The 27,063-nt window shown below is 41.0% G+C and overlaps 1 protein-coding gene across 4 annotated transcripts in view; it reads left to right on the top strand.

The window, feature by feature from the left end:
• Positions 1-27,063, top strand: part of LOC140190947 (sodium- and chloride-dependent GABA transporter 1) — a 99,125-nt gene that overhangs the window by 61,488 nt on the left and 10,574 nt on the right. For 2 of the 4 annotated variants that reach the window (XM_072247943.1, XM_072247940.1), the window contains 3 exons: positions 2,150-2,250; positions 14,931-15,101; positions 20,220-24,609. In XM_072247943.1, the coding sequence (XP_072104044.1) occupies positions 2,150-2,250; positions 14,931-15,101; positions 20,220-20,360 (413 nt within the window). In that variant the 3' untranslated portion in view covers positions 20,361-24,609. Of the gene's footprint in view, positions 1-2,149; positions 2,251-14,930; positions 15,102-20,219; positions 24,610-27,063 lie in introns of those variants that run through there. The other 2 variants (XM_072247941.1, XM_072247942.1) reach the window with 2 other exon arrangements.

The following is a 27,063-nucleotide window of genomic DNA, read 5'->3' as shown; positions in this document are numbered from 1 at the left end:
GACCCAACCCCCTTCTGCACCAGCAAAAGCATTAACCCCCCACCCCCCACCATGCAAACAACAGCAGAAGCCTCCCAAGGAGACCTTGATCCAGAATCCATCAAAACTATGGTCCATAACCCATAAAAGAATTTGTCCATGAATTCCTTTATGACCTTGTCCCACCAACCTATGTGTGAAGATCCACAGTCCTACACGCCAGATGGTACCATGCACCTTGCTAACAATTGCCTCTTGTGCCGAAGAGTTTAGTTTGACACTGAAGTGCAGAGCCAATCGTGTGTGCTGTCTTGTTGACTTTCTGATGCAGTATTACATTATGGAGCTGCCTACTTCCTGAGGTAGATCTAAAACAGGAGTCCCCAGTACTATTGGTACTGCTTTTTAAAAAAAAAAAAAGAAGAAGAATTGATTGTGTTCTCCCTGTTCTTTTTGGCTAGCATTCATCGATTCATAGATTTCATTCCTCCAAGAGCACGATAACCTTGTCATGGTTTGGAGGCTTGCGTACCTCAATGACCCGGAGAGCTATGGAGTCAGGGTTTTACACTTGGGTAGGGTCACCCATGCCAAACAGGTCAAACGATAGAGGTCTACCAGTCCTCCAGGTTCGGGGGTTCAGCTCAGGGCTAACAACCCTGACTGGTAAAACAAAACTGTTACAGAAACAGCAATGACGAATCCTTCTACATCTGAGTGTGACGGTGTTCCTGAGTCTCCACCCGAGACTTGCAGGACTGACAGCAGTGAAAACCAAGAGGAAGCCACTGGCTTGGTGAAAGAAGCCTTGAACACTGTCAGAGATGGAGACCTTCATTGCTGCCAGTGGCGTAACAGGCAGTAATAGATTTCAATGATGCAGTTTATCTGGCCATCATTAACATAGAACAGTACAGCAGAGTACAATCCCTTCGGCCCATGATGTGCTAACCTCCAAGATCAATCCAACGTAGCCCTCTATTTTTCTGTCATCCGTGTGTCTGTTTTAAATGCTCCTAATGTATCTGCCTCTACCTTTGGCACTGCATTCCATATAGTCTCTGGGGGGCGGGAGGAGAAACACCTACCTCTAACATCCCCCCACCATACTTTCCTCCAATCACTTTAAAAGTATATCTTGTCTAGACAGCCTGTGTGCTGTTTGGCTATCAGAATTCCCAGATTCCAGGAGCATCTGTACGTCCAAAGGAATTGATTTTCAAAACTAGTGAAGGAGGGCAAAGTGAGAATGAGGAGGCTGTTTACTCCTCAGTTCGTTACTCCCAATCCTGGTGTCACAGGGCCACGGTAGTGTAGTGGTTGGCACGAAACTGTGACAGCTCAAGGTGTTCTGGAGTCCTGGCGGCGTCCTATACATCCCCCTCATGAATTACGTGAGTTTCCCCTGGTGCTCAGGTTTCCCCCCACAGTCCACAAACATACAGAGTTATTGTAAGTTGTCCCACGATGAGGTTAGGGTGAATCGGTTGAGCGGGAGCTGTTGGGGCCGGCAGGAGGTACTCTGCGTTGTATCTCAATCATTAAATAAATAAATGTTTATTAAGTGCTTCCATCCAGCCAGTCATCGTTCTATGGAGAATTGTTTATGCGGTGAAATCAGAAGCAAGGTAAAATCCGCAGATTCTGGAAATCCAAACAACACACTCAAAATGCTGGAGTAACTCAGCAGGCCAGGCAGCATCTATCGGGGGAAAAAAATGTACAGTTGAGAAAGGTCTCGGTCCGATACGTCAAATGTGTGCTTTTCCATAGATGCTGCCTGGCCTGCTGAGTTCCTCTAGCATTTTGTGTGTGTTGCTTATGTACGGGGTGGTTTGTTTTGTTGTTTGTTTGCTCTGTTCTGTGTTGTTCTGCCAAGCATCGTGGGCACACTATGCTGGCGCCGGAATACGTGGTGGTGCTTGCGGGCTGCCACCAGCACATCCTTGGGCATGTTTTTTGTTGAGGCAAATGACGCATTTCACTGAAGCGGATGCGATACATAGGAATCTTGAGTTAATGGCTGACGAGGCGACTCTGCTCTTTATAATGAATTTGTACCATAATTATGTGATCTACAAACCCTCTTTAAAACAAGACAGTATTCATAAGCCCCCGTCTGTGTACGGTGCCGCACCCTCACTGGTTCGTCTGCTTGGTCCTGTTGCAGGTGTCCGGAGATTATCTGCCAACTACAAGGAGATGCTTGGGACTCCTCTAAACTTCTTTTTCAAGCTGTGCTGGCGGGTTGTTTCACCGCTACTTGTCACAGTGAGTAATTGGTTTTCTAATAACTTTCTTGCCTGTAGGAGAAAGGAAAATTCAGGGAGGCAGGGGTCATAGTGAAATTGTCCCCCTATCCTCTCCCCAGCTCCCAAGGGATTGACTTTAACTTTTGGTGAATGCAAGAGGTATGAAGGGCTGATCGCTGAAGCCCATCAGAGGAGATGCGGACGCTGCAAGGCTTGGCTTTGGATTCGGGCCTCCCACACACACTGGAAGCTTGCTGTAGTTTATGGCTTCCAAACCAGCACAAAACTGGGAAACTCTCCAGCCAAGCCCACCATCAGTTGTTTAGCCCCACTGAAGTGAATTGGCAAGCAGAGCCCCACTAACTTTTCTGCAGGTGGGAGAGAGTGCTTGTTTCTCCTGCCTCAGTATGCTGGGCATCATCAGTGGCATCCCTGGCCCTGTCCCTGCTGGTTAGAAGTGGGGGAGGATGTGCCCAGCTGTCCTGCTGAAACTGCAGCTCTGATCCTGTCACTGCAGTGAGAATACGAAAACACCATGCACTCACCAGAGTGGCTCGGTGGAGATACGTCTCTACCAATGGAGGTGTAAGGTGCTCCTTTCCTCCATCAGCCTACAGGTCACCCTTGGGCAAGGTGTAGCAGCTGCTTAGCTCCCCCCGCCCCCCCAATCAGGGTCACATGAGGCCAAGGTTGTATGAGCAGCTGGTGTATATCACAAGTCCTGGTGTATCGCAGCCACTAACACCAGGCAGACAATCTCTGAAGAGTATTGATAATGGCTAGGGTCACCCATCTTGTAAAGACACTGCTCAGAAGAAGACAATGGCAAACCACTTCTGTAGAAAAATTTGCTAAGATCAGTCATGGTCATGAAAAGACCATGATTACCCATGTCATACAACATGGCACATGATGACTGATCTCACTAGAAGCACTTATAAAGAAGCAGCAGTTTATTTAGAAGATCTGCTGAATAGAAACCCCGGTGAATCTGGTTTAACATTTATGCAAAAATATCCTGCGCCATGGCTTGTGCTAGGAACCCATCCACGATCCCAACCCCTTGTTGGAGCCTTGTTCTGGCCGTACTCGGGATTTCCACCTCTGGCTGCATTGTGGGCCCTTAGCTCATGTTGCATATTCCCACCGCTGCCTGTAAGGAGTTTGTGTGTTCTCCCCATAACAACGTGGGTTTCCTCTGGGTTCTTCAGCTTCCTCCCACTGTCCAAAGACTCACCGGTTGGTAGGTTAATTGGTCATTGTAAATTGTCCCATGTTTAGGTTAAATCTTGGTGGCTGCTGAGCAGTGTGGCTCACGGGGCCAGAACACCTATTCTGTGTTGTATCTCAATCAATCGATCAATCAATAGATTGAATGACAGATCGATAGAATGATCATTTGGGAAACAAGCAGAAAGTCAGTTGGATGACAGATTTTCTCTTCAGTGAAAGCCAAGCGGTTGAAAAATACTGAACTCAGTTCGTTCCTCGATCACGTGATTAATTTGTAGAGACATTATCAGAATCAGATTTATTATCGCTGATGAATGCAATAAAATTTGTTTTGAAGTAGCAGTACAGTGCAATACATAAATTACTGTAAGTTACAATAAAATATATTTAAAATGGAGCAAAAAGAAAGCAAAATAGTGGGGTAGTGTTCATGGGCCATTCAGAAATCTGATGGTAGAGGGGAAGAAGCTGTGACTGAAACATTGAGTGTGCACATTCAGGCCCCTGTACTTCCTCCCTGGTGGCAGTAATCTTGGAAGGTGATGAATGCCACCTTCTTGAGGCACCTACTTCCAAAGATGTCCTCTGGTGGTGGTGGTGAAGCTAGTGCCCATGATGGACCTGGCTGAGTTTGGAACCTCTACACTAGGTGCTGATGCAACCGGTCGGAATGCTCCCCACAGAACATCTGTTGAAATTCCTTGTTTTTTCCAAGTTTAAACATGTTATAGTTTGGGAAAACCATTGAAATGTAGTAGGAGGATTAGAATCTTTCCATTTAAATAAAATGAATCTTCTGCCTATTAATGTAACAAATGCAATCAAACGGCAAGCTAAAGGGGAAAATGAATAAAGTCTATCACTGGTAATCCAAAAATTGCAGTAATAGGATGAGGTTGTAAATCAATATGTAAAACTACTGAAATAATATCAAAAATGTCTTTTCAATATTTTTCCAAAAGAGGGCAAGACCAGAACATGTGCGTCAAGGAAGCTACCTCAGAATTACGTCTGTCACAGACAGGACTTATATGACCATAAAAACGAGCTAACTTATCCTTAGACACATTGGCCCTATGCACCACCTTAAAATGTATCAAAGCGTGTCTAGCATACATTGAAGAAGTGTTAACTAGTTGGAGAATTTTGAAGTTGGAGAATACCTGAAGTTCTCTTTCCCATTCATTCTTAATTTTATCAGACATACCTAAATGTATTTTTGTAATTAAATCATAAACAATTACTAGTAAACTCTTCTGATAGGGGTTTAAACCTAAAAAAATTTCTGTAATTTCAGTTTGATGTGATATCAGAAAAGTAGGTAAAATAACCTTCAAAAAGTTTCTAATCTGTAAATATCTGAAAAAATGTGATCTAGGCAAATTATATTTATTAGACAACTGTACTAAGTACATGAGACAATTATCTTCAATCTTTTTATTAGTTTTATAGAATATAAACATAGCAATAATACAAAGTTGTTGGGAATACATTGTTATACTTAACATGAGTAATTATAAAACCAAATAGTACTTAACTGACAAAACTCCCAATCATGTAGGATACCAATGAATAATACAGGACAAAAAGAAAATATCTAGACAAAAATCATGACAAAAGGAAAAAAAAATAAAATAAAACTCCCTCAAAAAAAAACCTAATCTAAACAGAATTAGTCAACTAAACTGAAAAAAGGCCTGGGCGATTTTCACAACGTAAAAATGGAAGAAAAGAAAACCTTAGTGTCGACGACTCCATTCCTCTCAACCAACACTACAGAGAAGTAAAATAAGTTTGGAAATGGTCAAATTACATCAAATGAAAATGCTGAATAAATGGCCTCAAGTTTTTTCAAATTTAATGGAAGGGTCATAAACCACACTTCTAATTTTTTCCAAATTTAAACACAACATAGTTTGTGAAAACCAGTGAAATACAGTAGGAGAGTTAATCTCTTTTCAATTCAGGAAAATAGATCTTCTAGCCATTAAAGTAAGAAATGCAATCATCCGACGAGCTGAAGAGGTTAAATGATTTGATGCTATCACTGGTAATCCAAAAATAGTAGTAATTGGGTCAGGTTGTGAGTCTGTATTCAAAACCGTTGAAATAATATCAAAAATATCTTTCCAATATTTTTCCAGCAAAGGACATGTGAGTTAAAGAGGCTATCTCAGAATGACATCTATCACATATAGGATTAATATAAGAGTAATAACGAGATAGTTTATCTTTGGACATATGAGCTCTGTGCACTACTTTAAACTGTATCAACACATGTTTAGCACATATAGAGGATGAATTAACTAATTGAAGAATTTTTTCCCATTTTTCAAACGGTATAATAATCTTAAGTTCTCTTTCCCAATCAGTTTTAATTTTATTAGAAACGTCAGGACATAAATTCATAATTATATTATAAATAATTGCTACAACACTTTTCTGAGAGAGATTTAGATCTAATTTTTTTTCCAAAATATCCATTGGATATGAGTGTGGAAAATTAGGAGAAACAGTAATTAAAAAGTTTCTAATCTGTAGGTATCTAAAAAAGTGAGATCTGGGTAAATTATATTTATTAGAAAGTTGATCAAAGGACGTGAAACAATTATCCAAAAATAACTCATGAAAAACGTACTATACCTTTGATTTTCCAATCAAAGTAAGCTTGATCCATAGTGGAAGGTTGAAAAAGGAAATTAGATAGGACTTGCTAAAATAAATTGATTCAACCCAAAAAATTTTCGGAATTGAAACCATATACGTAAAGTATGCTTAACTATTGGATTATTCATTTGTTTATACAACTTAGAAGAAATAAAAGGAAGCGAAATTCCTAAAAACGAACCCAAAGAAGACCCTCGTAATGAATTACATTCAAGATTTACCCAATGTGGACTTGAAGTTGCGTCCAAATCTCGTAACCAAAATTTTAAGTATTGAATATTAATTGCCCAATAATAAAATCTAAAATTGGGGAGGATGAGACAATCATCCATGAATAAATCACGAAAACATAAAAGAAAAGCTTGATCAGTTCTGGATGGTTGGAAGAAAAAATTGGATATAATAGGACTTGATAGGATAAATTTATTCAATCCAAAAAATTTATGAAATTGAAACCATATTTGTATTGTATGTTTAATTATTGGATTAATCATTCGTTTATTCAGTTTAGTAAGTGCAAAGGGAAGCGAAGCCCCTAAAATAGAAACCAATGAGAACCCCTGTACAGACTCACACTCGAGGTTCACCCATCGTGGACACTGAATTTCATCCAAATCTTGTGTCCAGAACGTTAGGTATCCAATATTAATTGCCCAATAATAGAATCTAAAGTTTGGCAATGCCAAACCACCACCCTTTTTTGATTTCTGTAAATATTTCTTAATCTAGGATTTTTATTCTGCCATATATATGAAGAAATTTTAGAATAAATAATATCAAAAAAGGGTTTAGAGCTGAAGATTGTTGCCGCCTGAAATAGATACAGAAATTTAGGTAAGATAATATTGATTCGACCAATCAATGATGTGTCGGTATTTCAATGAAGTAAAGGAAATTACAGTGACATGAGAGAGGAACTGGCCAAAGTTGACTGGAAAGGGACACTGGCGGGAAAGACAGCAGAGCAGCAGTGGCTGGAGTTTATGCGAGAAGTGAGGAAGGTGCAAGACAGGTATATTCCAAAAAAGAAGAAATTTTCGAATGGAAGAAGGATGCAACCGTGGTTGACAAGAAGTTAAAGCAAAGGAGAGGGCATACAAGGAAGCAAAAATTAGTGGGAAGGCAGAGGATTGGGAAGTTTTTAAAACCTTACAAAAGGAAACCAAGAAGGTCATTAAGAGGGAAAAGACTAACTATGAAAGGAAGCTAGCAAATAATATCAAAGAGGATACTAAAAGCTTTTTCAAGTGTATAAGGAGTAAAAGACTGGTGAGAGTAGATATAGGACTGATAGAAAATGATGCTGGAGAAATTGTAATGGGAGATAAGGAGATGGCAGAGGAACTGAACGAGTATTTTGCATCAGTCTTCACTGAGGAAGACATCAACAGTATACCGGACACTCAAGGGTGGCAGGGAAGAGAAGTGTGTGCAGTCACAATTACGACAGAGAAAATACTCAGGAAGCTGAATAGTTTAAAGGTAGATAAATCTCCCGGACCAGATGGAATGCACCCATGTGTTCTGAAGGAAGTAGCTGTGGAGATTGCGGAGGCATTGGTGATGATCTTTCAAAAGTCAATAGATTCTGGCATGGTTCCGGAGGACTGGAAGATTGCAAATATCACTCCGCTATTTAAGAAGGGGGCAAGGAAGCAAAAAGGAAATTGTAGACCTGTTAGCTTGTGGTTGGGAAGTTGTTGGAGTCGATTGTCAAGGATGAAGTTACAGAGTACCTGGAGGCATATGACAAGATAGGCAGAACTCAGCATGGATTCCTTAAAGGAAAATCCTGCCTGATAACCCTATTACAATTTTTTGAGGAAATTACCAGTAGGCTAGACAAGGGAGTTGCAGTGGATGTTGTATATTTGGATTTTCAGAAGGCCTTTGACAAGGTGCCACACATGAGGCTACTTAACAAGATAGGAGCCCATGGATTTACAGGAAAGTTACATACATGGATAGAGTGTTGACTGATTGGCAGGAAACAGAGAGTGGGAATAAAGGGATCCTATTCTGGTTGGCTGCCGGTTACCAGTGATGTTCCACAGGGGTCCATGTCGGGGCCGCTTCTTTTTACATTGTACATCAATAATTTGGATTATGGAATAGATGGCTTTGTGGCTAAGTTTGCTAACGATACGAAGATAGGTGGAGGAGCCGGTAGTGCTGAGGAAATGGGGAGTCTGCAGAGAGACTTGGATAGGTTGGAAGAACGGGCAGAGAAGTGGCAAATGAAGTACAATGTTGGAAAGTGTATGGTTATGCACTTTGACAGAAATAATAAACGGGCAGACTATTATTTAAATGGGGAAAGAATTCAAAGTTCGGAGATGCAACGGGACTTGGGAGTCCTCGTACAGGATACCCTTAAAGTTAACCTCCAGGTTGAGTCAGTAGTGAAGAAGGCGAATGCAATGTTGGCATTCATTTCTAGAGGAATAGAGTATAGGAGCAGGGATGTGATGCTGAGGCTCTATAAGGCTCTGGTGAGACCTCACTTGGAGTACTGTGGGCAGTTTTGTTCTCCTTATTTAAGAAAGGATGTGCTGACGTTGGAGAGGGTACAGACAAGCTTCACTAGAATGATTCCGGGAATGAGAGGGTTAACATATGAGGAACATTTGTCCGCTCTTGAACTGTATTCCTTGGAGTTTAGAAGAATGAAACATTTCAAATGTTGAAAGGCATGGACAGAGTGGATGTGGCAAAGTTGTTTCCCATGATGGGGGAGTCTAGTACGAGAGGGCATGGTTTAAGGATTGAAGGGCGCCCATTCAGAACAGAAATGCGAAGAAATTTTTTCAGTCAGAGGGTGGTGAATCTATGGAATTTGTTGCCACGGGAAGCAGTGGAGGCCAAGTCATTGGGTGTATTTAAGGCAGAGATTGATAGGTATCTGCGTAGCCAAGGCATCAAAGGTTATGGTGAGAAGGCGGGGGAGTGGGACTAAATGGGAGAATGGATCAGCTCATGATAAAATGGTGGAGCAGACTCGATGGGCCGAATGGCCGGCTTCTGCTCCTTTGTCTTATGGTCTTATGATGGGGACAATGGGGACCATTTAGTAAGCAGTTGTTTAACATGATCAATTAAGGGTAAAAATTTAACTTTAAATAGATCCTTATGCTTCTTAGTAATTTTAACACCCAAATAAGTAAAAGAATCAGTGACCAGTCTAAATGGTGATAGTCTATAGATTGGAACTTGCATATTTAATGGAAAAGGCTCACTCTTATTAAGATTCAATTTATAATCAGAAAAACTACTAAACTGAGCAAGTAATAATATTACTGCAGGGATGGATTTCTCTGGATTAGAGATATATAGTAACTGGTCATCTGCATATAATGATACCTTATGCGTCTCATTCCCACAAATAATGCCAAATATGTTGGGTGAATCACGAAGAGTGATTGCCAAGGGTTCCAAGGCAATATCAAACAGTAAAGGGCTTAAAGGACAGCCCTGTCTGGTACCTCAAAAAAGGGGGATCTCAGATTGTTAGTAAGTACAGAAGCCAAAGGTATATGATATATCAATTTAATCCAAGAAAAGAATTTTGGGCTAAAATTAAATCTCTCAAGGATGTTAAATATTCCCATTCAACTCTATCAAATGCCTTCTCGGCATCAAGTGAAGTAACACGTTTTGGAGTTTTAGATGAAGAAATATATACAATGTTCATCAACCTCCTAACATCAAAATACAAATAACGATTTTTAATAAATCCTGTCTGGTCATCAGAAACAATTTGTGGCAATGCATTTTCCAATCTAATTGCTAATATTTTGGGAAATCTTTTGGAGTCCACATTTAGCAAGGATATAGGTCTATATGATGCACATTCAGTGGGGTCTTTATCTTTTTTAGGAATTAAAGAAATAGATGCTTCATAAAAAGATTGTGGTAACTTACCTACAAATAAGGCATCCTTAAAAATTCTACATAACCAAGGAGAAAGTAGACTCGCAAAAGATTTTAAAAATTCTACTGTGTACCCATCCAGGCCGGGTGCTTTACCGGAATTCATCAAAGAAATTGCTTTCTTTATTTCTTCTTCCGTAATGGGTGCATCTAATGCTAAACATTCATTGAGTGGTAATTTTGAAATAGTCAATTTTATTAGAAATTCATGCATTATGGTAGAATCATCAGGAAATTCTGATTGGTATAAAGAGGGATAGAATTCTTGAAAAATTTATTAATTTCATTGTGATCAACCGTCAAAGTACCATCCGGTTTATGAACTTTAATAATCTGATGTTAGCCAAAGCAGCTTTCAATTGGTTGCCCAGTAATTTACCCGATTTATCACCATGTATATAAAATTGACTCTTAGATTTAAGTAATTGATTTTCAATTGGGGATGTTAATAACAAACTCTGTTGCATCTGAAGTTCAACTCTATTTTTGTAAAGCTCCAAATTAGGAGCAACAGAATATTTTTTTAATCAATTTCTGTAATCTTATCAACCAATGTACGTATTTCATTATTAATTTGTTTTTTTCAATCCAGCAGAATAGGAAATAATTTGCCCGCGGATATATACTTTAAAGGTGTCCCATAATATCCCACTAGGCATTTCTTCCGTAAAATTAGTTGAGAAGAAAAAGGCAATCTGTTCTTTGATAAAGTTAACAAAATTTAAGTCCTTAAGCAGAGTAGAATTGAACCGCCATTGTCTAGCACTGAAAGTTACATCAGTTAATTTGATTGATAGTTGCAGGGGCACATGATCAGAGACAGCAATTGCATCATACTCACAGGCAGTAACAGATGAAACAAATTGAGAGTCAATGAAAAAGTAATTAATTCTGGAGTAATTATATGAGAGAAAAATGAGAATTATTTATCGTTAGCATGTAAAAAAAACTCCAAACTTCTAAAATTCCGGCGTCAACTAAAAAGGAATTAATAAAAATAGTGGATTTGTTTGGAAGTACCTGACTGGGCACAGACCTGTCCATCGAGGGATTCAGGCAACAGTTAAAATCTCTGCCCATTATCAACGTATATTCATTTAAATTCGGAAGAGATGCAAATAAATGCTTAAAGAATTCAGGATAATCGGTATTTGGGGCATAGATATTAACTATAACAACTTTTTGGTTATAAAGTAAACCGGTAATTAACAGAAATCTACCATTCGGGTCTGAAGTTGTTTCATAGTGAACAAATGAAATCGAGAAATCTATAAAAATAGAGATTCCTTGCACCTTAGCCTGTGAATTAGAGTGAATTGTTATTCTTTCCAAAACCTAAAAGAAAAACGCTGATTATCCTCCTTCCTTACATGAGTCTTCTGGGCAAAGATAATCTGAGCATTCAATCTATGAAAAACTTTAAAAATCATCTTCCATTTAATCGGATGATTCAAACTATTCGTATTCCATGAATAAAAGTTAATAATATTATCCATTGTACTTGAATAAACCATGTGGTGTGTAAAGGGCTAACCTTATTGCATAGGAAACTCATGAATCAGGAAGAGGGAAAAAGGCTTAAAGAGGAACTGGAAGTTACGACAATTCAGACATCTTTGTAGTTTCAGATCAGCCCAGATGTAAAAAAATAAACTAAAAATAACCCCACCCCCACCCAAAAAAAGCCTGAAAACTGGCCAATAGACTGCAAGAAAGCTATCTAGACACTTCCCCATCTCTCTTGAAAGCAAGTCTCCAATGAAAATGGAATGCAAAACACTACCCGCAGTCAAAACATTGAGAAGAGAATGCCATAAAAAAAACACCAAACAAATGTTAAAAAAAACAGCCATTTGCAAAACATTTTGAAAGGCAAGATCTTGGAAAGTGAAACAGAATACAATCATTAATATTTCAAGAAAAAAAATCAATCACCAAATCAGATTATTAATTATTTTCTAAAACAAACAATTGAAAATAATAGAATAAAATAATAAAGGGAGAGAAAGAGAAAGGAACTTTAACATAAAAGCATGATAAATATTCATACTCCAAAACAAAGTATGAGCATTATCAAACCAAGGGTAAAATTCTTCAAACTTTAAAAGTCCAAATCTATGAACTGGTTACTAACTTATAAACAAATGAATGCAGGCATGAAAAAAACAGTAAATTTATTAGACAGCTGATATCGAACATTGATCCTCAAGGAATTGATGAGTTTCATCCACGGATTTAAACTATTTACATGATTTATCAGGCAGAACAACCCTTAGGCGAGCTGGAAATAGCAGAACTGGTTGGAACTTTCTTTGATAGAGCTTGGACATCACCAGTTTATAGGCTAAATGAATACAAACATGAAGAAACAGCAAATTTATTAGACATCTGAGCTTGAACTTTGATCCTCAAGAAATTGATATGCTTTGTCCACAGATTTAAACTATTTACGCGATTTATCAGGCAGAACAACCCTTAGGCGAGCTGGAAATAGCAGAAGTGGTCGGAAATTTCTTTGATATAACTCGGACATCACTAGTTTAAAAAGCGATCTTCAACCAGACGAAACTTCAGATCTCCATGCACAATAACCCCTTTTTGATGAGCAATTCGAATCAAATGCTCCTTAGTATTCACCTAATGAAATCGGAGTATTACAGGTTGGGGTTTCAACTCCTTAGGTGGTTTAACTCTTAAAGACCAGTGGGCGCAATCGAGTATAGGGGGAGAAGAAAAAACATCGGAACCGAACACCTCCATTAAAAATTGAGGAAAGAAATTTAGTAAGGTCACCGCTCTCAACGTCTTCACTGAGTCCTATTATTCGCAAATTTTGTCTCCGACTATGACTCTCCAAGTCAATAGTCTTGACTTTATACTGTTCCAGTGTTTGAGTGGTCGAAGTTAGTTTCTTTTCCAATTGATCCAGTCTGCGATCTCTCTGTCTCCCAGCTTCAACGAGTTTGGAAATTTTTTTGTTGTTGTTTTTCGTTCTGCTGCTTAAATACTGCCAACCTACCTTCGATCTCCTTTAACAATGCTTCCAAAGTAGCTAATCTTTTATTGAATTTATCATCCAGGAGCTTCGAGATTGCCTCCAAAGTAAGTTGAGACTGTTTAGGCTGTTCAGAAACACCTTTCTTTCCATTTCCATTACCGGCTTCCTTGCCTTCAGCTAATGCCTTTTTTCGTCTGGTAGTCATTTCCATCGATTAAAAATAGAAATTCAAGCATATAAGAATGTGATAAACACTTTGATATAGATAGTAAAAGGGTGGTAAAAAGATTGCAAAATGTTCGGAGCAAAGCCAAAATATGATCTACCCCATATGGCAGCCCAAGAGTCCCAGAATCAGTTGATACAGTATTACCACCTAGTGAATGTTAACGTGAGGTGTTTTGGTGTGTGGAGAAGCTGATGCTGAGAGGATTAGAATTTGAAGAATGTTCCTGAAGTTCTGGTGCACCCTCAGTGGACAACCTGGTTTGGTTGATGGTCCTCTGCTGTCAGTAGCATGGATGTTGGAGGAGGCAGTGAGTCAAAGAGGGAGATAGATAGGGACTGAGGATTGGGTGTAAGGATCAGGACTGATGTTGTGTTTGATGGGAGTTTAGGATTGGATGGCATTGGGTGGAGAAGTAAAAAGATTGGGACTGTGATGAACAATACAACTGTGGCACTAGGGACTGATAGTCTCAATACAGAGACTTGATGAGTGACTGGGCGGTAGCCGATCTTCCTGGAAAGGTGATGTGACGTGGTGAGGTTCTGAGGAACGAAGACGAGTCATTAACAATCAGCAGGCATCTTGGTCTGGCACTTAACTGTCCTCCGAGTGAGGGGCACTGCAGGATTCAAACTCCCTTCCAATGGTCCAAAACAAGCTTTGCTTGGGCAGAGCCAATATTCCATCTGTTGCACTCAATAGATGAGTCATTATGATTAGAATTATTGGACTGAGCCACTTAATGCATGGTTGGAGCTGGATCATGTTGGGATTAACGCTGTTCAGCATCTGTTCCACCAGACTTTCAGATTCTTTTTCTCTCTCTGTCTCTCGCTCGCTGCTGGTCAGTCTTGAGTTCGAGCTACACAGAAGGGTTCAGCCAATGAACCTGCGCTCAGATGATGAACTTAACAGAAAAACGAAACTCACTTTGTTCTCTTATTTGCCATTTTAAGAATAGACTTCAGTGGACTTATTCATCACCTATTGGTGTCTATTTTTTTTAAAGGCAAAAATTAGTGAATGTAAGTATCCCATACCATGGCCTCCTTTTGTGCCAAGATGAGGCCACCGTCGGGATGGAGAAGCAACACCTCATATTCATTTTGGGTACTCCGCAATCTAATGGTTTGAATATCGACTAAGTGGGGGGGAAATACCCCCCCTCCCCCTTTTGACCTTTTAACTCTTATCACCTGCCTATTATTTCCCCCAGGTCCCGTCCTCCTTCCCTTCTTTCTATTGTCCACTCTTCTCTCCTATCAGATTCCTTCCTCTCCAGCCCTTGAACTTTCCCACCCACCTGGCTTCACCAATCACCTTCCAGCTATCCTCCTTCCCCTCCCACACATTTTTATTCTGACGTCTTCACCCTTCACCCAGTCCTAAAGGGTCTCAGCCTGAAACATCGACTGTTTATTCATTTCCATAGATGCTTTCTGACCTGCTGAGTTCCTCCAGCATTTTGTATGTGATTTGCTTTGGATTTCCAGCATCCGCAGACTTTCTCCTGTTTATCATGAATTGCATCTCTCCAATAAAAGTGCAATTTGTACAAATGGTTGTGATATTTTCATTTATGATTTTTTAATTTCCATTTTTCAAATAGACTTTAATGGAGTTTGTGTTGATAACCCTGCAGGTTATCCTGGTGTCCAGCATAGTCCGCTACACTCCTGCTCGCTATGGTAAAACATACAGGTACCCGGCTTGGGCCGAGAGTCTTGGCTGGATCATCTCCCTCTGCTCCATCATCTGGATTCCACTTGGAGCTGTGCACACCTTGTACAACAGCAAAGGCTCCTTCATTCAGGTAAGAGCAATGGCTGAAGGCGGGAAGAGATCATTTCAGTGTGCTGCCCATGTAAGAGCTCACAGTTTCTACGAAGCTGATCAAACTGAACCAATGCCCTCAAATCATAATTGCAACATTAGCCTACCCACCTTTCTGTACAGATGAAAGTATAAATTGGCAGATTTAAACTTAACCAGGATAAAGAAATGAACATCCTTTTAGAACAGAGATGAAGAGGAATTTATTTAGCTAGATGGTGGTCTGTCTGTGGAATTCATTGCTACAGATGACTGTGGAGACCAAATCATTGGGTATATTTAAAGCGGAGATTGATAAGGTTCTTGATTAGTCAGGGCATCAATGGTTACAGGGAGAAGGCAGAGACACGGGGTTCTTAATTACCTGCTGTCCATTACACTGCTGCTGTTTGAGTCCTGCAGTGTCCACAGCTTTCTTCATCATGTCAGTAGCTTCCTCCTGCTTTTCACTACTGTCAGCCATGTGAGTCCTGGGTGGAGACTCAGGAATATCGTCGCACTCAGACGTAGAAGGATTCTTCATTGCTGTTTCCGTAACAATTTTGTTTGACCAGTCAGTGTTTTTAGCCCTGAGCTGAACTTGGAGGGCCGGTGGACAACTCTTACCCTGGCCTCTACCCTTTGACCTGTTTGGCATGGGTGACCCTACCAAGAGTCAAAGCATGAAGTCCTGACTCCAGCCAAGACAGTTCTTCAGGTCATTGAGGCATGCAAGCCTCTAAACCCAGTGACAAGGTTGTGGCCCTCCTTGGGGGGGGGGGGGGATGGGGTTCAGAGAAAGAATAGGTCAACCATGATCAAATGGCAGAGTAGATTCGATGGGCTGAAAGGACTAATTCTGTTCCTATGTGTTATGGTCTTGCATTTAAAATATATTTTCTGCCATTACATTCCCTTCCCTGGTGGTCATGTCAAATTTTTCATAAAAGACTACATTCCTGTATGCATGGCCTAACCAAAAGGGCAGAAAATCATGTGCTCAATTGAAATTCACTTGTGTATTTGCAGCAGAGATGAGATGAACAGTTGTGGGAACAGGGAAGGCTTTATTTGTCAATGGTCTGCAGGAGACTTTTTCATCAAAAGTCAATGTGTTTATTGTCCTACCCATAAGCAGAGGTACAACGAAAAAACGTACTTGTAGCAGCATCAATCACACTCACTAGAAAAACGCAGATTATGCAAGACAGAGCACAATTAGAACAGAAGTTTATTACAGAGCTAAGTGTCATAGTGTTACAGTGTTGATATAGTGATTACAGTTGAAGGGAAGTAGTTGTCACTGGACCTGGTGATGTGGGACTTCAGGCTTCTGTACCTCCTCTCCCATGGCAGCTGCGAGCAGACAGCATGGCCTGGATGGTGTGGATCATAATGTTCAATGGTGCATTCTTAGGTACTTCCGATGTTGGGGAGAGGTGTGCCTGTTGGCTATTGGGTTGAGACTACAGTTCTCTGCCGAGTTTCATTTTCCTGCCCGTTCGAATTACCGTGTCAGATCATGTTCCACCGCTGGAGGAGGCGAATCAACCTATCGATGATACAGGAAGGACATCACCTCTCCTCTATCTCCGGATCCCAGCCAATTATCTTCCTCCAAGCTCCGAAACAATTCCCATGTTTCCAGCCCCCTCACAGGCAAGCATTTCCAAATTGTAACAGCTCGTGCAGTTCCTGGCATTATTTGACATTTTGTGGGCAGGACTGTAAATCTGTGGCCTTGGTCAAGTGATAGAGTACAGAAACGGCCCGCCAGGAGAATATGCAAAGCCCACACAGACAGGATTGAACCTGGCTCTCTCGTGCTGAGGAGAGGCTCTTGAACCACGACTAATGGGGACCGATTCCCCTTGTTTCCCTTACCTAAACCATTTGTGTTCTTGACTTCCTCTGCTCCAAGGACCGTCCACCTTCTTCAATCTAACCTTGTAGCCAATAGCCTCTATTAGATAGATGCTTTGTTGATCCCAAAGGAAGTTACAGTATCATAGTGGCATTACAAGTGCACAGGTATCAATATTAGAAGAGAAGTAGAAAGAATAAATAGGAACAAATAACATGTTACCTTGAACAGTCTAACAGGAAGGAGTCATCACTTCCCCAGCTATAGGTTGACCCATTATAGAGCCTAATGGCCGAGGGTAAGAATGACCTCATATAGTGCTCTTTGAAGCAGGGCAGTTGTCGTAGTCTTTTACTAAAAGTGCTCCTCTGTTCAGCCAAGGTGGCATGTAGAGGATGTGAAAAATTGTCCAGAACTGCCAGGATTTTCTGTAGGGTCCTTTGTTCTACCACAGCCTCCAGTGTGTCCAGTTTGACTCCTATAACAGAATCAGCCTTTTAAATCAGTTTATTAGCTGATGTCATTGCCCCAGCACACCATCGCACAGAATATTGTACTGGCGACAACAGAGTGGTAGGACGTGAAGGAGAGGCCTGCATACTCCAGAGGACCTCAGTCTCAGGAAGTAGAGGTGACTCTGGCTCTTGTACACGGCCTCTGTAGGTGCTCCACTCAAGTCTGTCATCCAGGTGCACCCTCAGGTTCTTGTAGGTCCTCACCACATCCACGTCCTCACCATCAACAGTAACAGGGAGCAGTGCAGTGAAGCCATTCTGGTAAATACTATCCATACCTTCTCTGCAAACTACCTGTGCTCCCTAAACAGGGTGAACAGAATGGAAAGTGAAGTTCCTTTGGTGAGCCATCCAGTATTTTAGTCAGATTCGGCATAATCTTACAGCTTGTGTTGTCTTGTGCTTCTGCTTATAAATCCCAGGACGTCACTTGCCTTAGCAATCGCTCTGTACTTATTTTGCCACTCTCAATAATTTATGCACTAATTTCCTTGTTCCTTTGTATCTCATTGTTCTTTCTGACGAAGTGTATCACTTTTAGCTACTCTTTAATAAATTTTATTTGCTGCTTGTCCTCCCATTATCCTAGCCTGCCTCCTTGTGCAGTCTCTCACGGTTTACTGCATGTCAACGCTTGGTGTAACTCCCAAGTGTGGAAGCATTACCCTGCACATTCAAGCCTTAAGGTACAAGAGGAACCATAGATTCAGATATTTGCTGTGTATGCTTTGCCTGAGGGGCCACTAATGTGAAGCTACCATTCATAGAAATATTAGTACCTCAGCAGTGTCTCTGGGGAACACCACTGTCTTATTATCCTCCAGCGTGAATAACAAGCATTTGCCAAAACCTTTCGCTTCTTGCCTCTGACCCAGTTCTGGTACTGATCCTTTTGTTCCTTGAGTCTATTTTGAAAACCAGCCTTTTACGTGGGACTTTATCAAGCAACTTCTGAAAATCAATAGACAATAGGTGCAGGAGTGGGCCATTCGGCCCTTTGAGCCAGCACCGCCATTCACTGTGATCATGGCTGATCATCCACAATCAGTATCCAGTTCCTGCCTTATCCCCATAACCTTTGATTCCTCTATCTTTAAGAGCTCTATCCATCTCTTTCTTGCATCCAGAGACTTGGTCTCCACAGCCTTCCATACATCCACCACTCTCTGGGTGAAAAAGTTTTTCCTCAACTCTGTTCTAAATGGCCTACCCCTTATTCTTACACTGTGGCCTCTGGTTCTGGACTCGCCCATCAGCGGGAACATGCTTCCTGCCTCCAGCGTGTCCAATCCCTTAATAATCTTATATGTTTAAATAAGATCCCCTCTCAGCCTTCTAAATTTCAGAGGATACAAGCCCAGTCGCTCCAATCTTGCGACATATGACAGTCCCGCCATCCTGGGAATTAACCTTGTGAACCTATGCTGCACTCCCTCAATTGCAAGAATGTCCTTCCTCAAATTTGGAGACCAAAACTGCACACAGTACTCCAGGTGTGGTCTCACCAGGGCCCTGGACAACTGCAGAAGGACCTCTTTGCTCTTGTACTCAATTCCCCTTGTTAAGGTGAATAAAATCCAATGCATTGCTTCTACTGCCGTCTCTCTCACAGCTATGTATTAATATTAGTCAAACCAAATATGCTTTTTACAAACCTCTTCCAGCTCTCTCCCTCCAACTTCTCCAAGTGATCTGGTGTCTCCTCCATTATTGGAAAATGGGAATACCATGACAAACTGTGGCCTCCAATCCCACCTTCCCCCAGCAATGGGGTAATGGCCAAAAATATTGTTTCGCTTCACTTATTCAGAAGCTTCACCAACTTTCTGGGTATTATATGACATTAGGTGAAGTCAGCTCAATGAAAATCCAGGTCACAAATACAGAGGATTCATCTTAATTGGGACACATTGGAACCAGTACATTTGGGCCCAGTTAAGCGTCTGCCCCAAATGACTGAAGTTTCATGGAAGTAGTTAAAAAGATATTTCTTTTAAAAGTCAAACTACTATTTAACTGAGTAACAAATCATGTATTTAAATGAAATACAGAACAAATTAGAACACTCAGTACTAATACAGCACTCTAAAATTGCATTAGTTCCTAATAGTTACTGAATGAGGAATTCATCCAGTGTATCTTGTCTTAAATCAACAAAATCAGCCCAGGCTCCTAGTGCAGATAATGGACTGCCTTCATACAATACTTTTGATGATTGGATCTTTCAAATCATTGTAACATTCAAGATTATTGTCGATACCTTCAAATTCTTTGCAATTCCTAACTTGTTGAAGCAGTGAAATAATTTCATTTGCACTCCCGGCCGTTTCTGGCATCTCCAAGCCTGAATGCTTGAAACTGCAGAGAGCAAAACAGTTGTGAATTGTCTTGCTGCTTATTTCTCACCAACTATCAGTGACAAAAATCACTGCTTTTTGAACAGAAACACACACAATTGATGCTATTTTAAAAGAACTTCACTCTAAACATGGTGTGATGCTAACGGCCACTCAAGTGTGTGTGACTGATGCTAGGTAGAAACTGTTCGGTTACAGTGGCCTATCTCAGTTACGCAGCACAGTGTCCCGAATAAATGAAGGGAATCCCAGCCATTTACTCAATTTGTTTTTTATTCTTTAAGAATTGTCCCAAATAAACAGAACCGGAATCCACTGTATTGGGAATTTCCTGCAAGGTCCATCAACACAAATAAACTAGATTCTCATACTTCGTTTTTCAGCGTCTTCGATCTTCAGTTTCTCCAGTCAATGAGGTGATGCCAGCAGGAAGCCAGGACCAGGTGATCAAACTGAAATGGGAAATGCATACACCTCCACATTACATCTACACTGACAAGATTAACCTTGCTGGAGAAGCATAATATCATTATATATTTAAATGAAAGAAACATTATGGATGAAGTATTGGGAAAACTTTTTATGGGGTTGTATTTTCCTTTCAGTAGAGACACTGAAACAAAATTTTGTGGGGACAGACTATCACTTTATCTTAATTGTTTAATTAACCATTCTGTCTCTGTGTGAAAGGATTTCCAGAATGTTAAGTAACCCAGGCAGCGAGCTTAGTCAGAATAGGTAACAATCAATGTCAGGGAATGGAGGGCATCATCAATGTTTGATGAAGTTGTGTTGGTGCTGGGATTATTTGAAAAGTTGTATTGGAAATGATCACCAAAACATGTGGAATAGCAGCCTCTTGCATCATCACTGAAGACCATTGTGACCAGACCCACTGCCTGATTTCAATACTCTGTAAAAATTCACTAACAGATATGCTGCAGTGAAAGGAATCTACATTCAAAATTGATGACTGATTTTCTATGTGGTTCTAACATATTAAGTAGAATTGCCATTCCATTATTGAAGCCTTATCGAAAATGCTCGGAGACTCACCATTATTACTGACTGATTCCTCCTGCTTCACAACTGCATCTATGCTGCTGTGTGTGATGGTATAGAAATGTTTTCGCTGGTTATTATTCTGTGCTGGTGGCGATGTGGCATCCATACCAGACTTCAGAGTTCCAGTCCAGCTGGCTCCTTGCACGAGTTCTGCTTGTGCTGGGTGGAGCATCGAACTAGCAACTCTGCCTTGCTAGAGAGATTTAGGCCAGGTAGAAGAGTGGGCTGAAAGATGGCAGATGGAGTTTAATGCTGATAAATGTGAGGTGCTACATTTTGGTAGGACTAATCAAAATAGGACATACATGGTAAATGGTAGGGCATTGGAGAATGCAGTAGAACAGAGGGATCTAGGAATAATGGTGCATAGTCCCCTGAAGGACTATGTGGATAGGGTGGTGAAGAAAGCGTTTGGTATCCTGGCCTTTATAAATCAGAGCATTGAGTATAGGAGTTGGGATATAATGTTGAAATTGTATAAGGCATTGGTAAGGCTAAATTTGGAGTACTGTGTACAGTTCTGGTCACCAAATTATAGGAAAGATGTCAATAAAATTGAGAGAGTACAGAGGAGGTTTACTAAAATGTTGCCTGGGTTTCATCTCCTAAATTACAGAGAAAGGTTGAACAAGTTAGGTCTTTATTCTTTGGAGCATAGGAGGTTGAGAGGGGACTTGATAGAGGTGTTTAAAATTATGAGGGGGATAGATAGAGTTGACATGGATAAGCTTTTTCCATTGAGAATGGGGGAGATTCAAACAGGAGGACATGAGTTGAGAGTTAAAGGGCAAAAGTTTAGGGGTAACATGAGGGGGAACTTCTTTACTCAGAGAGTGGTAGCTGTGTGGAACGAGCTTCCAGCAGAAGTGGTTGAGGCAGGTTCGATGTTGTCTTTTAAAGTTAATTTGGATAGATATATGGACAGGAAGGGAATGGAGGGTTATGGGCTGAGTGCAGGTCGGTGGGACTAGGTGAGAGTAGGAGTTCGGCACAGACTAGAAGGGCTGAGATGGCCTGTTTCTGTGCTGTAATTGTTAGATGGTTATCAGTGGCAAAGTTGCTGCCCGAAGCACCAAGTTGGTGCGGGGAGGAACTTGGCTATCATTAAAGAGAAGCAACTACACAGAAGAACCAATCTCTAACATCAATGGGTCCAGCCCAGAACTACTGGTTTCAACATTGCTGAGTTCAGTTGTTCTCACTTCACGCTGCCATTCAACAACTCTGTCTGAGGGTTCAACTTTAGAATGATGCAGAGGTGACCTTACACTGAATGAATTGGAGCTTGTAGGAAATTAACACCCAAGAAGAAATAGTTAACAATGACAACAAAACTTCTGAATATGGGAGAGTTGGCTGATTGTTGATTCCACCTTTACCCTGTCAGCTTATTTATGATAACACCTTTTAATGAAATCAATTCAACGACTTTATAGAGCAGCCTCAATGGGCCAAATAGCCTAATTCTGCTCCTATGTCTTATATTCAGTGGATTTTTAATGGGCAACTGGAAAAGTTAGATATTAAGTTGGGTTGACAATGCCATATTTGGAAAATCAAATGCAATCTCCGTTAAATTTTGTCTGGAATCTACTTGTGTTTGCTGTCTTGAATTATAAACGCTGTGATTTTTATTTTCTGATCCAGTGAGGTGAATCTACATTACAGTATTCTGTTCTGAGCCTTTGATGAAAGTACAGATTGGTGGGAGACCGTCTTGTTGGGTATCAAATTGTGCACTGTTGGGTGTAATGGCTGAATGGAAATCAAACAAAGGGTGATAGTGATTTGGGTGAAGAAGGATCAGGTGTCAGTCACTCAGTCTCAGAGCAAACTGAGAGGAAATCATCCTGCAGCTACATTGCAACTCATGAAAATTGGAAGATTTTTCAAGACATCGAGAACATGGAATATAAGCATATGTATCTTTGGTTTGTAAACAAAAGAGCATGCCTTCACTTCATTATAAACCTGGTTCCCCAGGTGAAGTCTGTTTTGGGGGGGGGGGGGGTGAGAGAAGAGTCTGCAGCTGCACAATAAAAACAGAGCACTGGTAGAACTTAGCAGATAGATATATATATATAGTATTGTATGCTGTATGTGTACTCAATGGCCATGTTATTGGATATGCCTGCTCATTAATGCAAATATATAATTGGCCAATCATGTGGCAGTAATTTGATGTATAAAAGCATGCAGACAGGGTCAAGAGGTTCACTTATTGTTCAGACCAAACAACAAAATGGGGAAGAAATGTAATCTAAGTGACTTTATCCACGAAATGATTGTTGGTGCCAGATGGGATGGTTTGAGTATTTCAGAAACTGCTGATCTCCTGGGGTTTCCATACACAACAATCCCTAGAGTTTACGGAGCATGGTGTGAGAAACAAAAACCCTCCAGTGAGTGCCAGTTCAGTGGGTGAAATGTTATTAACGAGAGAGATCAGAGGAGAATGGCTGGAGTGGTTCAAGCTGACAGTAACTCAAATAACCACCTGTTACAACAGTAGTGTGCAGAAAAGCATCTCTGAATGCACAACACATCGAACCTTGAAGTGGACGGGCTACAGCAGTAGAAGACCCCACCATGTTCCACTCTATACCTAATACACATATAGTATTCATTACTATGCTTCCAGTATTAGGAAGGTATGAAGGGGGTGGTGGTTGGGAGAGGCTGGTAGCTGTGAGGGAGAATTAGGTGGAGAGGAATTGAGGGCAAAATGGAACTAGGTTTGGGGTGGGAGGGGGTGTTATGACAGGCTGGTAGGAGATGGGTGGAGCCAGACAAAGAGGGGAGGAAGGGCAAATGAGACCATGTGGAGGAAGGGATAAATAGGAGAAGCCACCTAGGTAGACAGCTGAGTGTGTGTGTGTGTGTGTGTGTGTATGAGGAGAGCACCACTGGGGAGGTGGGAGTTACCTGTAAATAGAAAGGGTCACTATCCACACCAATGGGATAAGAGATACCCAAGCAGAAATGAAATGTTCTTCCAGTCTTACTTTTGGCCTCTCCACAGAGGACAGGGTGGTGGGTGAGGGAATGGGAAGGGAGTTAAAGCACCATACAATTAGAAGCTCTGGATGGTAATTACAAAGAGAGCACAAGTGCTTCACAAAAGTCACCTGGTCTACTCTCTCTCTTCCTGTTTTCTTGTGAAACGTTAGAAATCTCCAGTTCCGAGAATCACCAATTCTTTAAAACGTTTAATTAAATTACACTTCTACTTTCAGAACAAAACAGGAACTAGGAAATACTCAGCAGGTCGGGCAGCACCTGTGGAGAGCAATCAAAGTTAGCTTTTCGGTTCACTAACCTGGGAGAGAATCTAACTATCTCATTCTTCCCTGATGCTGCCCGACTTGTTCAGTGTGTCCAACATTTTCCATGCTTTCAGCGATGTTTTCTGTCATAATCTATTTGATAGTTTGTTATGGTTGGGGAAGCACTAGCAATTATGTTGTCAGCACCATCCATATTGATTATTTTTGAGTGGCGATGAAGCAGATTGGTTAATGTACAAGTGTTTAAATCACAATAACTTCCTGTATGTTTAGAGTGACTGTACTTACTTTATATATGTCTTTACATTCCAGAACAAAACTGACCTCCAATGAAATGCTTTGTTTATGGTCACATGTATACCATACAAGTGGTCATGCATGTGAATATTTAATGAATTGTATTTTTATTAAAAATTCTGTTACAAGATACATTTTGTGGATATGTAGTCATTGATAGTTGTATCAGGGCATTAAGCCTTAGACTAGAAGGACATCCCTTTAGAACAAAGGTGAGGAAGAATTTCTTTAGCCAGCGGGTGATGAATCTGTGGAAGTCATTGCCACAGACATTTGTGGAGGCCAAGTCATTGGGTATATTTAAAGCGGAGGTTGATAGGTTCTCAAATAGTAAGGGTATCAAAGGTTACAGGGAGGAGCCAGCAGAATGGAGTTCACAGATTCAGTTACTATGCAGAATACAACCCTGAAAGGGATGATAAATCAGAGCAGACTAGATGGGATGAATAACCTAATTCTGCTCCTCTGAATTAAGGTCTTATAGAAGTGCAGTTGGCAGCAACTTACTTTGGCTGAGCTGTCCACAACTAATGTAAAAGCTGACTGCTAGTCTGTACATTCTGGTCCTTGTCCAGCCCTGTCTTTCTGCTGCAGTCAGCTCCAGGGACAGGAGAAATGCTAAACAGTCCTTTGGAGAAAGGCCAGGATTGGGACTTGTTAGCTGCCATCACTCACCGCACCCTTGTTAGTAGTTTCAGAAGAAAATAGCCCTTCACCAAAGATGCTGCGCCTGACATCTTTGTGGTCGCCCGTTTTATTCCAGTATTTTCACCTGTTGCAGCAAAACCTTCTTTTGTCATTGTGGATTTTAAAGGTGACTGGATGCACCAGACAGAAGAAGCCTAACTCTAACTCTTTCAGTGCAGCAGTCAGTGACTATCCCTTTTTTGCATTCCTTAGGGTTTTAGTGTTGGACATATTATACCCAGTTTTATATTTGAATTGCTTCACCTTCTGTATTATACCAGTGCCTAAGAAGAATAGTGTGAGCTGCCTTGATGACTATTGCCCAGTAGCACTCCCATCAACAGTGATGAAATGCTTTGAGAGGTTGGCCATGATTAGACTGAACTCCTGCCTCAGAAAGGACCTGGACCCATTGCAATTTGCCTATCACCACAAAAGGTCAATTGGAGATGCAACCTCAATGGCTCTCCATGTGGCTTTAGACCACCTGGACAACACAAACACCTATGTCAGGATGCTGTTTATCGACTATAGCTCAGCATTTAATACCATCGTTCCCACAATCCTGATTGAGAAGTTGCAGAACTCCTGACAGGCTGCATCACTGTCTGCTATGGGGGAGCTACTGCACAGGACCGAAAGAAGCTGCAGAAGGTTGTAAATCTAGTCAGCTCCATCTCGGGTACTAGCCTACAAAGTACCCAGGACATCTTTAGGGAGCAGTGTCTCAGAAAGGCAGCGTCCATTATTAAGGACCTCCAGCACCCAGGGCACGCCTTTTTCTCACTGTTACCATCAGATGGGAGGTACAGAAGCCTGAAGGCACACACTCAGCGATTCAGGAACAGCTTCTTCCCCTCTGCCATCTGATTCCTAAATGGACATTGAAGCTTTGGACACTACTTCACTTCTTTAAAAAATATACAGTATTTCTGTTTTTTGCACATTTTTTAAATCTATTCAATGTACGTAATTGATTTACTTGTTCACTGCTGCTGCTAAGTTAACAAATTTCACGTTGCATGCCAGTGATAATACTGTAAACCTGATTCTGTAAAGACTCCATAACCATGAGATTAATAACGATTCTTATTACTGAAGAATACATATAAGATATACTGTTCTGATGTTGATTCCTGAACTTGCTGATCTCTTATGCCCTCTGTGACTTTGTGCTCTGGTCTGTCACTGTGCAGTCTGTTTGTTGATACAATTATTGTTTCGCCCTTATAACCACAGTCATGTTAATTGGTGCACCAGGCTGAAAGGGCCAAGTGGCCTTTGTTGTTCCTGTTTTCCATTTTTCTGTGTTTATGTTGTCTGCATTTCAAATGTCCTGATTTATATTTCACCCTGTGATATCGTTACAGTTTATGAGCTCATGTATCGCCTCTGTCCCCCTTGCAGTTCGTTATCTCCTACAAAATAGGTTCTTCTTGGTTTTAGCTTTCTCCCTGTGGCCGTTATCCCATCTCTGATGATTGCAGCAACTCCTCCTTTTCTACTTTGCTTATCTCCGCTGAAAGTTAAGTACCTTGGAATGATTTTTTACCCACCCTAGGTTCTTGTCAATCATGTTCCTGGAGTGGAAGGCACTGATTTCTCAAGTGCTGTCAATACCATCCAGCCCTCATTGCCGGGCAAAAAGCTCCATTCAATGAAGATTGGCACCTCCATTGTGTCCTGGATAAAGGACCACCTGACTGGCAGACAACAGGATGTGCGGCTTCAGAGCTGTGTGTCAGACATGGCTATAAGCAGCACTGGGGCCCCAGAGGACACCGTATTGGTTCCCTTCCTGTTTTGTCCGTATACTTTGGATTTTGGATACAACACTGAGTCATGTCATCTGCAGAAATTCTCTGATGACTCAGCAATAGTTAGGTGTATA

Source organism: Mobula birostris, chromosome 31, assembly GCF_030028105.1.
Source record: "Mobula birostris isolate sMobBir1 chromosome 31, sMobBir1.hap1, whole genome shotgun sequence".
NCBI lineage: Eukaryota > Metazoa > Chordata > Chondrichthyes > Myliobatiformes > Myliobatidae > Mobula > Mobula birostris.
This window is presented reverse-complemented; position numbering and strand designations above follow the sequence as displayed.